This window comes from Triplophysa rosa, linkage group LG13, assembly GCF_024868665.1.
Source record: "Triplophysa rosa linkage group LG13, Trosa_1v2, whole genome shotgun sequence".
In the NCBI taxonomy this organism is placed as follows: Eukaryota; Metazoa; Chordata; class Actinopteri; order Cypriniformes; family Nemacheilidae; genus Triplophysa; species Triplophysa rosa.
In genome coordinates this window covers 3,909,472-3,921,780 of record NC_079902.1, presented here as the reverse complement: position 1 = coordinate 3,921,780, position 12,309 = coordinate 3,909,472, and the positions used below count along the sequence as shown (strand labels likewise).

Sequence of the window (12,309 nt, the reverse complement as noted above, 5' to 3'; positions counted from 1 at the left end):
CAAACTATATTTATATTATTTTATTCATAGGGCTTCTGTTCCAGTCTTATTTACTCTTCTAACAGGTATTTTAAACAGATTATTCAAACATAGTAGTGAGATTTTTGTTTTCTTAAACCCTAAGAGTTCTTATCATTTGGATTTAAAAAATCTGCAGACTTTAAACATAGCTTTGACAATATCGTGAATCACTGCTTTAGCCATTAAATCTGAAATATCTGACATTCACTACAGTCTAGAGAAACACATTATAGACATTCACCAATGTAAATATTTTTTATTTCTGAAGAAAATCTGATGCTGACGTGTTTCAAGTGGTGTTGAGTAAAATAAACCTTCTCCAAAGACATTGTGGTCTCCAAATACAGCTCATTTTATCCTACAATGACACGCTATAACTGTTTTAGGACTTGGCAGTCAGAAATGACAGTATATTAAAATTAAAGACCTATTGTTTAAAATAGTGCCACACTCTGCTACAGAATGGATGAACATTTTATTGTATCCAGCAAAAGTAACTTCACTAGTACTACTTGGGTTCCTGTCACAAATGAATGAATAAATAAAACAAAATAAATTAAGATCAAATGAAAAACAGTCCCAGCCGAAAAGCTGTCTATTACACAAACCCTATCAAAATGAAATAACACACTTTAACCAAAAACCTGCTATCCGAATAGTTTGTCTTGCTAAAAACACACAAAATAAATTTACACTTATACTGCCATTTAATGGTAGAGAATTTAATTCATAGACATGTAACATATCTACAGTACACCTCTGCAATTTAATGAAATTCTAAATGTATTTCTTGTCTGTGCAACACCTGCCACCAAAATAGTAAGTTGTCGCTAAGGCATTTTTGCTAATTGTTTTTACTGTGTGGTTGCTAGGGGGCGTAAAAGAGCCCACTACAAAATCTCCACATTCTCACATCTCATTCTCTTGGGCCCACAAGTCAGTAATATTTTTTATGTTTTATTGTCTGTGGAATTAATAATCGGAATGTCCAGGACAGTATCACAAATTGGCCCATGACCTCTAACATTTACATGAAACCAATATTTTCATGACATTTAACGCTATACTCAACGCTTCAATGCAAGGGCCTTTTCAGGTGTTAAATCCAGTCAATGCATACGATCACTTATCGTTATTTTAATTCGTCTGAACCCCTAAGCTAATGAGCAACCATCAAACACTGCGTAAATCCTTTATTTACCTGTTGAAAATATTGGTTTCCTGCATGTGGTGATTGTGGGGCAATTTTGACGTCGATCAATCTACTGAAAATGTCTGGAATGTTTTGAAAATGCTGGAATTGGAGCAAGAGGTAACTGTGTGTAAAATTGCCATTACAGGAGTGACTTACTGTAAGTATTGACAATTATCTAATTTACTGAGGGTATATCCCATAATATAGAGCTGCTTTTACACAAGTTCACACAAATTCAATCACAACATACAATGCTTTAATATTGTGTAATGCTTTCGATGTAGTATCAGCCCATTAAAGATTGGTCTCATAAGTTGCCAGATAGACCTACAGATATCAATGCCAGTAAGACCTCTTCTCAGTTTTTAGAAAAACATTATTTTCACAGATTCAGAATTGTGCTATATACCTTCAATTTTCGGCAATTCCCTATTTACCTATTTTTACCTTAAAAAACATCTAAGGCACAAATAAAATACATGCACACACCCACGTCATCAAAACTCTTATTAATAAAAGACAGTGAAAATTAAGTATATGAAACCTATTCACTATATTTAAAGTCAGTCATATAATTGCATTTCCCTATGTTTAACATGAAATTCGTAACTGTGACATCAGTTTTGTGAAAACGGTTCTGGGATCATAGTGTTATCTGTTTGTCTGGTTCCTGCAGCAGATCCTTCTCTATTTGTTCATTGTCATGACAGCTTCTTTACCTCTGATGCTGCTTTCATCAAACAAAAACAAGTACATTTGCCCTCTCTTTGTCTCCCTGCACTTCAAATTCCTGTTTAATACTGCAGAGTATTCCAAAGTCCTCGGTTCATCAGAAAACCAGTTTCATACAGACACTTCTGTAGAAGCTTCTGTAGACTCTCCCTCCACCTCAATCGAGAGCAGGGGGTGGAACAGGAAATTGAAGGCAAACGCAATGGCATTTCTAGCATTAACCGTCCAGTCGTGCTCTATCTTGACCTGCCGTTGTATTGGTACGAGCGGCGAAGCACAGGTCTTGCAATGCAGTGCTTTGAGCTCAAACACTGGCCATTTGCTGCCCAGTCTGCCTTCGAGTACCGTACTGAACTCCACAACACTCCCTGAACTGAGCGCCAGTAAAACACGTCGAAATTCGTGACTAGCCCTCAGCACAATGTCTTTGGTTGCATCTTCAATATCATTGTGTCCCTTTTTCTCTTGCGGCATCCCCAAAGTCACTTCAAACTTGTAGTGGTCGAAACGTTTGATATGGCACTTGTGCTTTGCAAGGCTCTTGAGCTGACATAGTGGTTCAGTGGGCCCCAACTCAGTTGTGTCGCAGGCAGGGTACTCCTCCCCATAAAGACAGCGGACCCAATCCGCTATAAATCCCGGCAGGAGGTTGATGACAGCCTGCGCGCCGTTCTCAATCTCAGTGACCCGAATGTACTTAAACCGGCCTTCCCATGTAACACGGTGGCCCTCCAGGTGGCTGCAAAGGATCTGGGCGTGAGCCATGTTGCGCTCTTTCCATGCACGTGGGCCGCACATGTCACTGTACTGCTGCCACGTCAGAGTGGAGTTGTAAACCTTCATTCCCTCTGAACGGTACACGTAGAACCAGCTAAAGAGCACCAGAGCTGAGATCCACACAAGGATCAACTTGACCACGCTGCTACTCCGCAATGAGCGCAACACTGCCAGAGGCGACAAGCTAAAACACGTCCACCATCGCAGCAGGACAGGCAGCACACAAACACACACAGTTACGACCATTTTTGTCAGTTCCAGGGCGAGGAACCATTGCACAAGCTGCACTAGCAGTACGGCTGCTAGACCCAGTGACAGCACTGGCAAGGCAAAAAAGAAAAGGAGGTATCCCACAGCTGTGCGCATCAGTCCCAAAGCTGTGGACTCTTGCAATAGTGTGACAGACAGCTCACACCAGATGAAGCACACTAGGTAGGGCAGCAAAACACAGTAGGAGCCACGAACCCCACCTGCTGTGGCCATATTGGTACAGAGGTACAGGAGGTAGAGATACAAAATGCAAGGCACTCCCAAGTGCAGTACAAAGAAGTCACCCAGGCGTATGGTTAACCAAGCACCACCAACTATACGGCCCAACCAGCCTCCCACCAGCAAACTGATGAAGGTGCAAAGGGCGGATGCAACCTGAGACAACAAAGCAAGTTTGGCATGCTGCTGTGCTGCTGGTCTTAGACTTAAGTAGCTGCTTACAGTGAAGAAGACTGCAACTGTGGCCAGTTCAGAACATGGCAGCCAGGACTTATCCGCTAAAGGAAACGACACGATGAGGAATAGTGCAGAGAGGAGGAAGTAAAGATATGGCTCTAAGTGGTTCCATGTGAAGTTGGACTCTGCCTGTTCGAGGTCTATCCCTGGCTCAAAATGAGCCAACATTGCAGTTAATGCTCGGAAGTTCTCCCATGCCTTGCTGTTTTGGAAGACTCTGAGCGTACAGATTACCATTGAGACAAAGGAGAGGTAGAATATGATGAGAGGTATGACAAGGACGAAGAACTCCATGGTGAGGTTGGAGATGATGAAGAAAAAGATCAGGGTGTTGACGTGATGAGTGGGGATGAGGGCGCTAATCCATTGCATGCCCGCACGCGACGCCCAGTCAATCAAGACCTCTTTCACCTCCAGCACTGCATGAAGGGGAAACTTCAACACCTGCAGACGTGGAGAAAATTATTTGGTTAGCCTGAAATTATTAATGTTACAGGCTGGTTCAAAGCTTAGTATTGTATTCTTTCTCAATAGAAAACATTGTTGGTACGCTCTCGGTCTGTAAACTGTCTCAAATTGCAGGCTGCTGATGATCATTCTTCCTAAAACAACTGCATCAATGGCAATCCCATGATGCAATGTGAGCTAAGTGAAAAATCTTGCTTTAAGATGACCAACCAATGTAAATACACATTAAAACCATCAGTTAGGCTACATGACTTTTTATTACTAATCATCGCAGTTTTTTAACAAACATCGCAGTTTTTAATACAGCGCAATGAAGTGTAGTTTCACCTCACACTACAGCAACTTTTAACGATTTACAATCTGAGAAGTAAAATCAGGTCCAAGATCTCTGTCAGTTCTGATGTTCGGGCCAGATTGGATGAAAGATTGCATACGCGAAAAAGAAAATTGAATTTCACTGCGTTCTTAAAGGGATACTCCACCCAAAAATGAAAATTCTGTCATCATTTACTCACACTCAAGTTGTTACAAACCTGTATAAATTTCTTTGTTCTGATAAACACAAAGAAAGATATTTGGAAAAATGTTTGCAACTGACATTTTAGGGACATTATTGACTACCATAGCAGGAAAAATATAGTTTCAATTATTTTGTTCTTTTGAACACAAAATGAGACATTTTGAAAATTTTAGGAAAGCAAACAGTTCTGGAGCAGCTTTGACTACAATTTTAACAAGCCTCACGTTCGCTTTGTCGATGGATGCACTTTTTGCAGCTTCAAAAAATTGCCCTCCATTCACTCCCATTCTACTGCTTGGAAGTAAAAGGATACGTGGTATTATAATTCCGACTGCATTATGCCCGTTTCATACTGCACGCGTGAGCAGCACGTGCCCATTGTCCTTTCACATCGGCACCGTATGCACCGTGCACTGCGCTGCCTGGGTACCACACTACAACAATACAATTTCGCATTACGTTATTTAAACACATCAATGAGCAAAATATCTTCCAGAATTTCATCAAACTGCTTTTTAAGTAGATTGCATAACTATGATTTGTTATATCCACCTGCTTCATGCTCTTTTAGATCTACGTAGTACAAGTTATAAATAAAAAACTCACCATAGGAGAGTGATGCGATCGCTTTTCTCTCACGCATATGCAATATAAGGAAATAACATGATGTTTATTTAGTTTTATGTTTTTTCAGAAGGTTATGATGACAGTGGGTTTCAGACAGTACACCGACAGCATAATGCGATCGTTTTCCACTTCTTAATATGCAATATAAGCATGACATTTAAGATCTACTTGTATTATAAATTCTTTAAATGTGCTGTTGTGGTTTTGGCCAAAAAACTCCTGGCAAAAGTGTTTTTGAAAGTCATGGCGACTGTTAAAAACACATTAGACACCACTTACATGCTTTAAAGGTAAAAGTGTTACTTTTTCCGGTCAATCCATGTGGATTTTGTCCGTAAAGATGCACTGTTGCTTTAATTGAGCGTGAGCAGCGCAGCAAAAATAGACTCAGCGGCGAAATGATCGCTGTACTGCTGCTTACGCACCGCTTCTGCTCTGCGAGCACGCGCTGCTTACGCGTGCGGTATGAATGCTCTCATATGTTAACATGTGCGTCTAAAAAAATATGCGCTATATAACTGCTGACGCGTGCTGTGTGAAGCCGGCGTTATTCTTCAAGAAGAAAGTCACATTCACTTAAAATGCCTTGAGGGTGAGTCAAACATTGGGAAACTTTGATTCAGGCCTGAAGTATCACTTTAAGTTTTGTAGACAGCGCATAAGTAGAATCGGCTGAATCTTTATGACCTTATAGAAACTTTTAACTGGTTTATCCTTTGTAATTAATACCTTTTGATGCAAAGGCAGTTCATTTGGGTTTTTTATTGGCTCTTCATCATCATCGTCATCATCACCTGCCACCCCTTCCATGACAGGTGTTGGTGAGATTCCCTGAGCATATTGCTTAGTGTTCTCAACAAACTCTTCTACACCCACATAATCAACCCCTGTCAAAGCACAAAACGAATAGATTTAGATTTTTATAATCATATTAGTGCAAATATAGAGTAAATAAATATTAGAGTCTGAAAGAAAGAACCAACATCTGCTTCTTATGCACTGACCATCTTTTGAGACCAGACTCTCCAAAACCTTTCTTTGTTTTTGTAATGGGCTTGAGAGAGGGCTGCTTGAAGCGCCATCTAGAGGAGAAAGATACATTTGAATATTAAATATATTCTGGAGATTTGTAAAAAAGGCAGAATGCAGAAGTAGGTCAATAACCTAGTTTAAGGTGATGTAAAGGATTTTTGTATGGAATGGCACACAAAAAACATTCTAATTTCTGACAGATATCATTAAACTAGGTGACATAACTTAACCCGGTTGAATACAAAAATAAACTCCACATATCATACCAGTCTCATCGTTGAGTTGGCTCATGTTTTCTAGAAGTTCAGAGGGAGTTATCTTTCTCTTTCTTTCTGGATTAAGTTTCCAGTACATGAGCAGAGCTGCTCTCCTGACACTGCGCTCAAAGCGAGACTCGCATGCCAGGGAGCGCACTTCATCCCTGTTTTCAGCTGTGATGCCTGTTACACACACAAACACAATCTGTTAGTGTTTGTAAAATTATGAAGAAAGGTATGGTATAAGGTTCATAATATAGGGATTTGTAATACCCCTCTTCTCATGCAGGCACCGCTGCAGAAGTTTCACTGCATCTTTACGGCCATTTTTGGCTGCCTGAAGCAGCCATGTTACTGCGGTAACACCGTTCATCTCTTCATCTTCTTGTTCTGCTACTCTCAGGTAATACCTACCAATCTGAGCAACAAGAAAGGGTTAATATTTTTATTATTAAAGAAGGAAAGACTTACAATTTTTGTGTATGTGGCATTCAAACCTCCGTCTGTGCCTTGGCATCTCCATTTTTAGCCCTCTGTTTAAGCTCATCAATGCTCAGCTCCTCTGGGGTTTCCCCTGGCAAAATAAAATAACCAAGCAGATAAACAGTCACACATACACATTGTCTTATCACAACAAATATGCACGGTAAAGCAAAGCAGGCTCACTTGTAAACTAAGAGTTTCCACACAGATTTGTTTTTCAAATCAGATCTTTAAAACCACTATATTTGCATCAGATCCAGTGTTCTTAATTTCTGGCATATCTTCCTTAAGAAGCAGCAAACTCGCTTACATACTTACAGCACACCTATACTCTTCCAAAGGGAGAGGCACCAAAGTTTAATGCTTCAAGTTAATATGTAAACTGTTTCTGCACTTTCTGGAGCACGCTCTCAAGAATTTCACTCACCAAGGCACTTGTGCTGTGGTGATGTGACAATAAAAGTAATTTGATTTGATTTAATTATTAAAATCCCTACTGCATACAGTCTAATCTACTGCAATAGTGAAGTTTTTTAGTAAGCACTACTTTTTTGCTCTAGATTTTAATCAGATATTTTAAATCGGATTTTGGCTGCCAGTAAAACTACAGGAGTCCTTAAATATTTTAACAAGTTCTAGATGATAGAACACATAATATAACCGTATTTGTATTGTTTTATTATTTGCTAGTGAATCCTGTGTGTGTGTAATAGCAGATCTGACCTAATTCTGAACAATGATTCATCATTCAGGAACTGGGGGAATACCAGGTTGGTTGTCTGACTTTCCAAAACCGGGTACAGAAATCACTGACAGTCATGTGAAGTTAAATCTTTTTACATTACATTTACATTTATGCATTTGGCAGACACTTTTATCCAAAGCGACTTACATTCCACTATACTATACATTTGTTTCTATTCTAAGTATGTGCAAGCCCTGGCATTGAACCCGTGACTTTGGCGTTGTTAGCGCCATGCTCTAACATGAGGAGGCTCTTTTGTGGCTCATATGTTAAGGTCATGGATGAGCACTGGCATATGGCCTGTGAGTTGACAGATTGTATATTTACCTTGAAGAGGAAAAGATGACTGTCCTGTGAAGCCACTGTGAATATTGCTGGCTGCATTTAGCTGGGATCGCCCTGTCTGAGAAGCAATGTGTGGGGGCGGGGTCATGGTTAAAGGGGCGTGGCCACTGGATGAAGTGGATGCAGAGAAAGCAGCAGGGACTGAAGATGCTTGGGACAGCAATGGAGATTCAAGGGGACATTCCATTTCTAAGGAATGAATAAAAAAGTAGACATCAATTTTGTAATAAATGTGTGCAATAAAAAATGTACTCTCTTGGTTAACTTAGCTATTCTTGTATTACGGGAATATTTATTTTAGTTTAATATGTCATACTGTACTTCTCTTTATCCACTAAAACATTTGTCTTCATGAAGTACAAAAAGTAAATATAAAAGGGGAGAAATAAAATATTGTATAATTGTATAATGGACAGTATACATGTTTTCAGTTAAACTGCCAGTTATGACACTGAAAAGTGACAAAACAGTCTGAAAGCTTATTAAAGAGTTAAAGGACATTATATTATAATGTTACGATTTAACAGCTATACTATTAACTATTATATTGTATTGTAATTAAAAATAGAAATATTATTTTATGGAAACTACTAGGATTATGGAAAGTATGGAACTGAAGAATTCAATTTTACAAATAAATTTACTAAGGTTATTTATTGTTAGCACTGTATTTTTACACCAGTCAGACTCGGGGCCATAGTTTAAACTGAGTTGTCATTCTTGTGTCACCTTCACTTGTGACCAGCAGAAAAGAAAGTAAAGTTAAACACCAGCACTAATGTTGTTAACAGCGACAAACATCGAGGAAACAGACAAATACTAATAAATACACAGTCATCTCCAAGCGCTGAAAGATAAACAAATATGCAAAAATGAACGGCTACGGGCGAACTCTCAAATCACCGATTGGTAAACGCATTGTTTTGTTTCTCCTACCTGAACTCATCCATCACTTCACCAGGGGTGAGTTTAATAAAGCTCTCAGCATATACTGTGATACTCCAGCATGTTTTGACACCAAACATGATATTTGTAAAATAAGTAAGGTTTTGAGTGATGAGCACAAAGCTGACAGAGAGAGGCCCGTCCAGACGCTGCCCGCCCCTCACAGACTCAGGCTCACTGACTGGACAGCAATGTTGACAGTGTCATACCTAACTTCCGGTTTCAGCCCGCTTACATTTCATAATAAAAGACATTTATGTGTAAATGTCTCGTTTTGTTTTCTTTGGCAGCTGAATTTACTTTAATGTTGTTTTGGCACATTATCATGCTTATTAACCACTATAATCCTAAAGTCAGTTATTTTAATGGTTAGTAGTATACATTTTATGGAAATTTGCAAAAATACAATTTATCTTAGTAGCCTATCTTATATTTGACCATAATTTTGTTTCTATATCATTTCACTACCTTATTTCTATGCTGGTTTATGTCTCTAGTCGACAGCTAAATGTATTTTCTGTAAAGCTGCTCTTGAAAATGTGAAAGAGCACTTCAGAAATATGTTTCATTGAATAAGAATAGTGTTGTCATATGATTGCTCACAAAAACAATAAATTCCAGACCATATTAGAAATATGTAACTTTTAGCTTTATTCTTTAGAAAGCATGCCGATGTCAGGCAGATGTCTATTCTAACCATTAAATGTATGCTACTGTACAATATGCAGGTGCAAAGAAATCTGTGCATTCTCTGTTTCAAATAACGTTATGCAACCAGAACTAATAGATTCAAGCAAATATTAAAATCTTAGACAGAAAACTCTTAAACAATCAATTTCATCAAATAACTGAGATTTCAGTACATTGGAGGCAGCTAGTGTATTGGCAATCAATACCACTAAAACCACCATTAAAGGTACCATTAATAAATCTTAAGGGCATTTTTGCAACCACTTCCTGAGGCCACATGTCAGTTTATTTGACCTGAAAAGACAACGCTTAAGTGTATTACTCTTTTGAAAGCTTCAGCAAGACTACTGAATTCTTTTCCTCTGTGTAATAGGAAATGTTTAATAAATAGAAAAATTTGTTTCACTTAAACATTTTACATTCACTTAATTGCTAATGTGTTAATCATCTTTTTAAACAGATAAAAAATTTCAAATTATAGTTGGAGCTGATAGCCTTGTGGGCAGTGCTCCAACACGTAGTGCGATTGCGCATCTGGTGACCCGTGTTTGATTCCCATCTCATGGTCCTTTCACGATTCCACCCCCTTCCCTCTCCCACTCCGCTTCCTGTCCTATTGCTCAATGAACTGTACGAATAAAGGCAAAAAAAGAAATCTTTTTTTCTAATAATCATATAAATAGTCAAATCTTTAATCATATACATATACAAAGGAGTAATGGCACATTTTATGACTGTTTATTGATTTGATCTACTTTTATCGCTCTTGAAAAGGTAACAGACAGAAATGGGCACAAATGTATTTTGAGGGCTGTTTGAGCTCAGTGTGTGAGTGTATGCAGTGCATGATGATCTGCTGCTGAGGCGTTGTAACCATGGAGACAGAGCTTGCTGCATTACAGAACAGATAGGCAAGGGTGGCTCTTTATCTCTAAGGACATGATCTCTTTGCCTGATAAATATATTATTTCTAATACACAACTGTTTTATTTTTTTTAATTCAGTGTCATCATACTGTCTTTCAAGAGGATCATATCAGCAGTGAAGTAAAATTTCCACATAACATTTTTTCTCTTTAATGTGGTTTCTTTAGGTTTCATTCCAGTATTAATGGAAAGCCATTGCTGTGGTTAGAATTACCAACATGAAGAAAGGTACAAAAAGAGGTTTACGTTTTACCCCACTTGAGCTGGACTTTGTAAGAAGATTGGGAACAAAACAAAAGCTTTGTACACACACTTCGAAAGATTATTAAGTAACAGATTAGAGCAGGCTTAACATAATGAGTTTATTGAGAGTTTCATAAACAGAGAAAGAGTGTTTGCCCAATCCAAAGATCTATTAAATGAGAAAAAATGTTTGCTTTTGTTCAATTGATGTAAAACATGGTGTTCATATTTTTGTTACTCAGCCAGTGTTCACAGATCTAGTGGACCCATTGTTTTTAAATCAATAAAATGTATGTAAAAACACACAACACACAAATAATCTCCTTTTATTTCCCCATTATAAGAATCATTTTAATGAATAGTGTCTGAATTGCACTACGATTTTTAAAATGTATGGCATAAGTGATACTTACTTGCATAACTAGCTAAAACCCAAGTATCAGTAATCCACAAGTATGATAATTGAATATGCTGTATTATACATCACTTTAAGTGCATCTCAAAGTGCTTGTTTGCAGGCTACTTTCGACCTTTTACTATTCAGAAGCAGCTCCAAAAGTAGTCTACATTCGAAAGACTGCAGTATATTACAAAAGTACATATGAGAAATATGACAAATGTATAACACCAGAAATGTTTGTGATTCAGTTATATAGTGTACTTTAAGTACGCTAGTACTATACTATAGTAGTATTTTGGTGCATAATTTAGTCAGTAACCCAATTTTTGAGATTCATGTTTGCCAGATATTCTATTCTGCTGTATCTATCAGACAACATATTTTGATAAAAGTACACATCCCCTGACTTTTGTACTGTACTTTCATGATGTAATCCGCTGGTCCAGAGAAAGAAGTAAAACCACAGTCCACAAATTAAATCCAGACCTAGGGCCGCTTTTTGGGCCAGGGTACTAGCCTGCATATGGCACTAATCAAGCATGCTGTAATGTCTGTGTCTGCACTCAAACATACATTTACAAGAAAAGCCTGAGCAACACAAGCATATGAGGAAATCTAGGTCACTTTACTGATGTTTCTGAGGCGGATTTTCCACTTCACTCAGCAAAGACTCAACCCCACGCCACTCTTATTCCCCCTTTATTTGACTGTGGTTGGTTGTATGAATGCAGTTTTCATGCGGTCTACTCTACCATTCTTAACCCCTTATCATCATGAGTTAATCTGCTGGGAAAGAACCCTACTCAGTTGGCATGGTGGCTGGTTTCTTGTAAGCAGTATGTCTGAATGTCTCGCTAAAATGTAAACCTAAGAAATAAAGCAACTCAATGAAAGACAAAACTTCCAAATCCTACAATAGTAAAGTGATGTCTGGCTTTGAACGTCTAATCGAGTTAGATCGATACCATCAACATATGCGGTCTATAATACGAAATGGATAAAGGCACTTTTATTTCTCCCACTCTAACAATCTCACAATATAAAAGCCATTACCTATCTTATAAATATGAACAATATTGTGCTGACGTTGGGTCATTACCGCCCAATAGTAAAGGCTTAGCTCATGAATATTAAATACACCGCGTTCACCGTAGTAGGATTCGTAAATTGGCTGGCG

At 38.3% G+C, this 12,309-nt stretch overlaps 1 protein-coding gene across 1 annotated transcript; it reads right to left on the bottom strand.

Moving 5' to 3' along the window:
* Nucleotides 1-266: 266 nt before the first annotated feature.
* Nucleotides 267-9,031, bottom strand: wfs1b (Wolfram syndrome 1b (wolframin)). The gene is made up of 8 exons (XM_057350122.1): nt 8,865-9,031; nt 7,911-8,117; nt 6,853-6,929; nt 6,629-6,773; nt 6,365-6,538; nt 6,071-6,148; nt 5,796-5,953; nt 267-3,895 (listed from the first exon to the last, which is right to left on the bottom strand). Exons 1-8 carry the CDS (start codon nt 8,872-8,874, stop codon nt 2,060-2,062), a joined length of 2,685 nt encoding a protein of 894 aa, XP_057206105.1. The 5' UTR covers nt 8,875-9,031; the 3' UTR covers nt 267-2,059.
* Between the last annotated feature and the right edge of the window lie 3,278 nt (nt 9,032-12,309).

Coding starts and splice junctions, on each gene's coding strand:
- wfs1b (XM_057350122.1), bottom strand. Junction 6,774..6,852: donor ATGCCAAGGCACAGACGGAG/GTTTGAATGCCA, acceptor CTTGTTGCTCAG/ATTGGTAGGTATTACCTGAG. Junction 6,149..6,364: donor CCAACTCAACGATGAGACTG/GTATGATATGTG, acceptor TTTCTCCTCTAG/ATGGCGCTTCAAGCAGCCCT.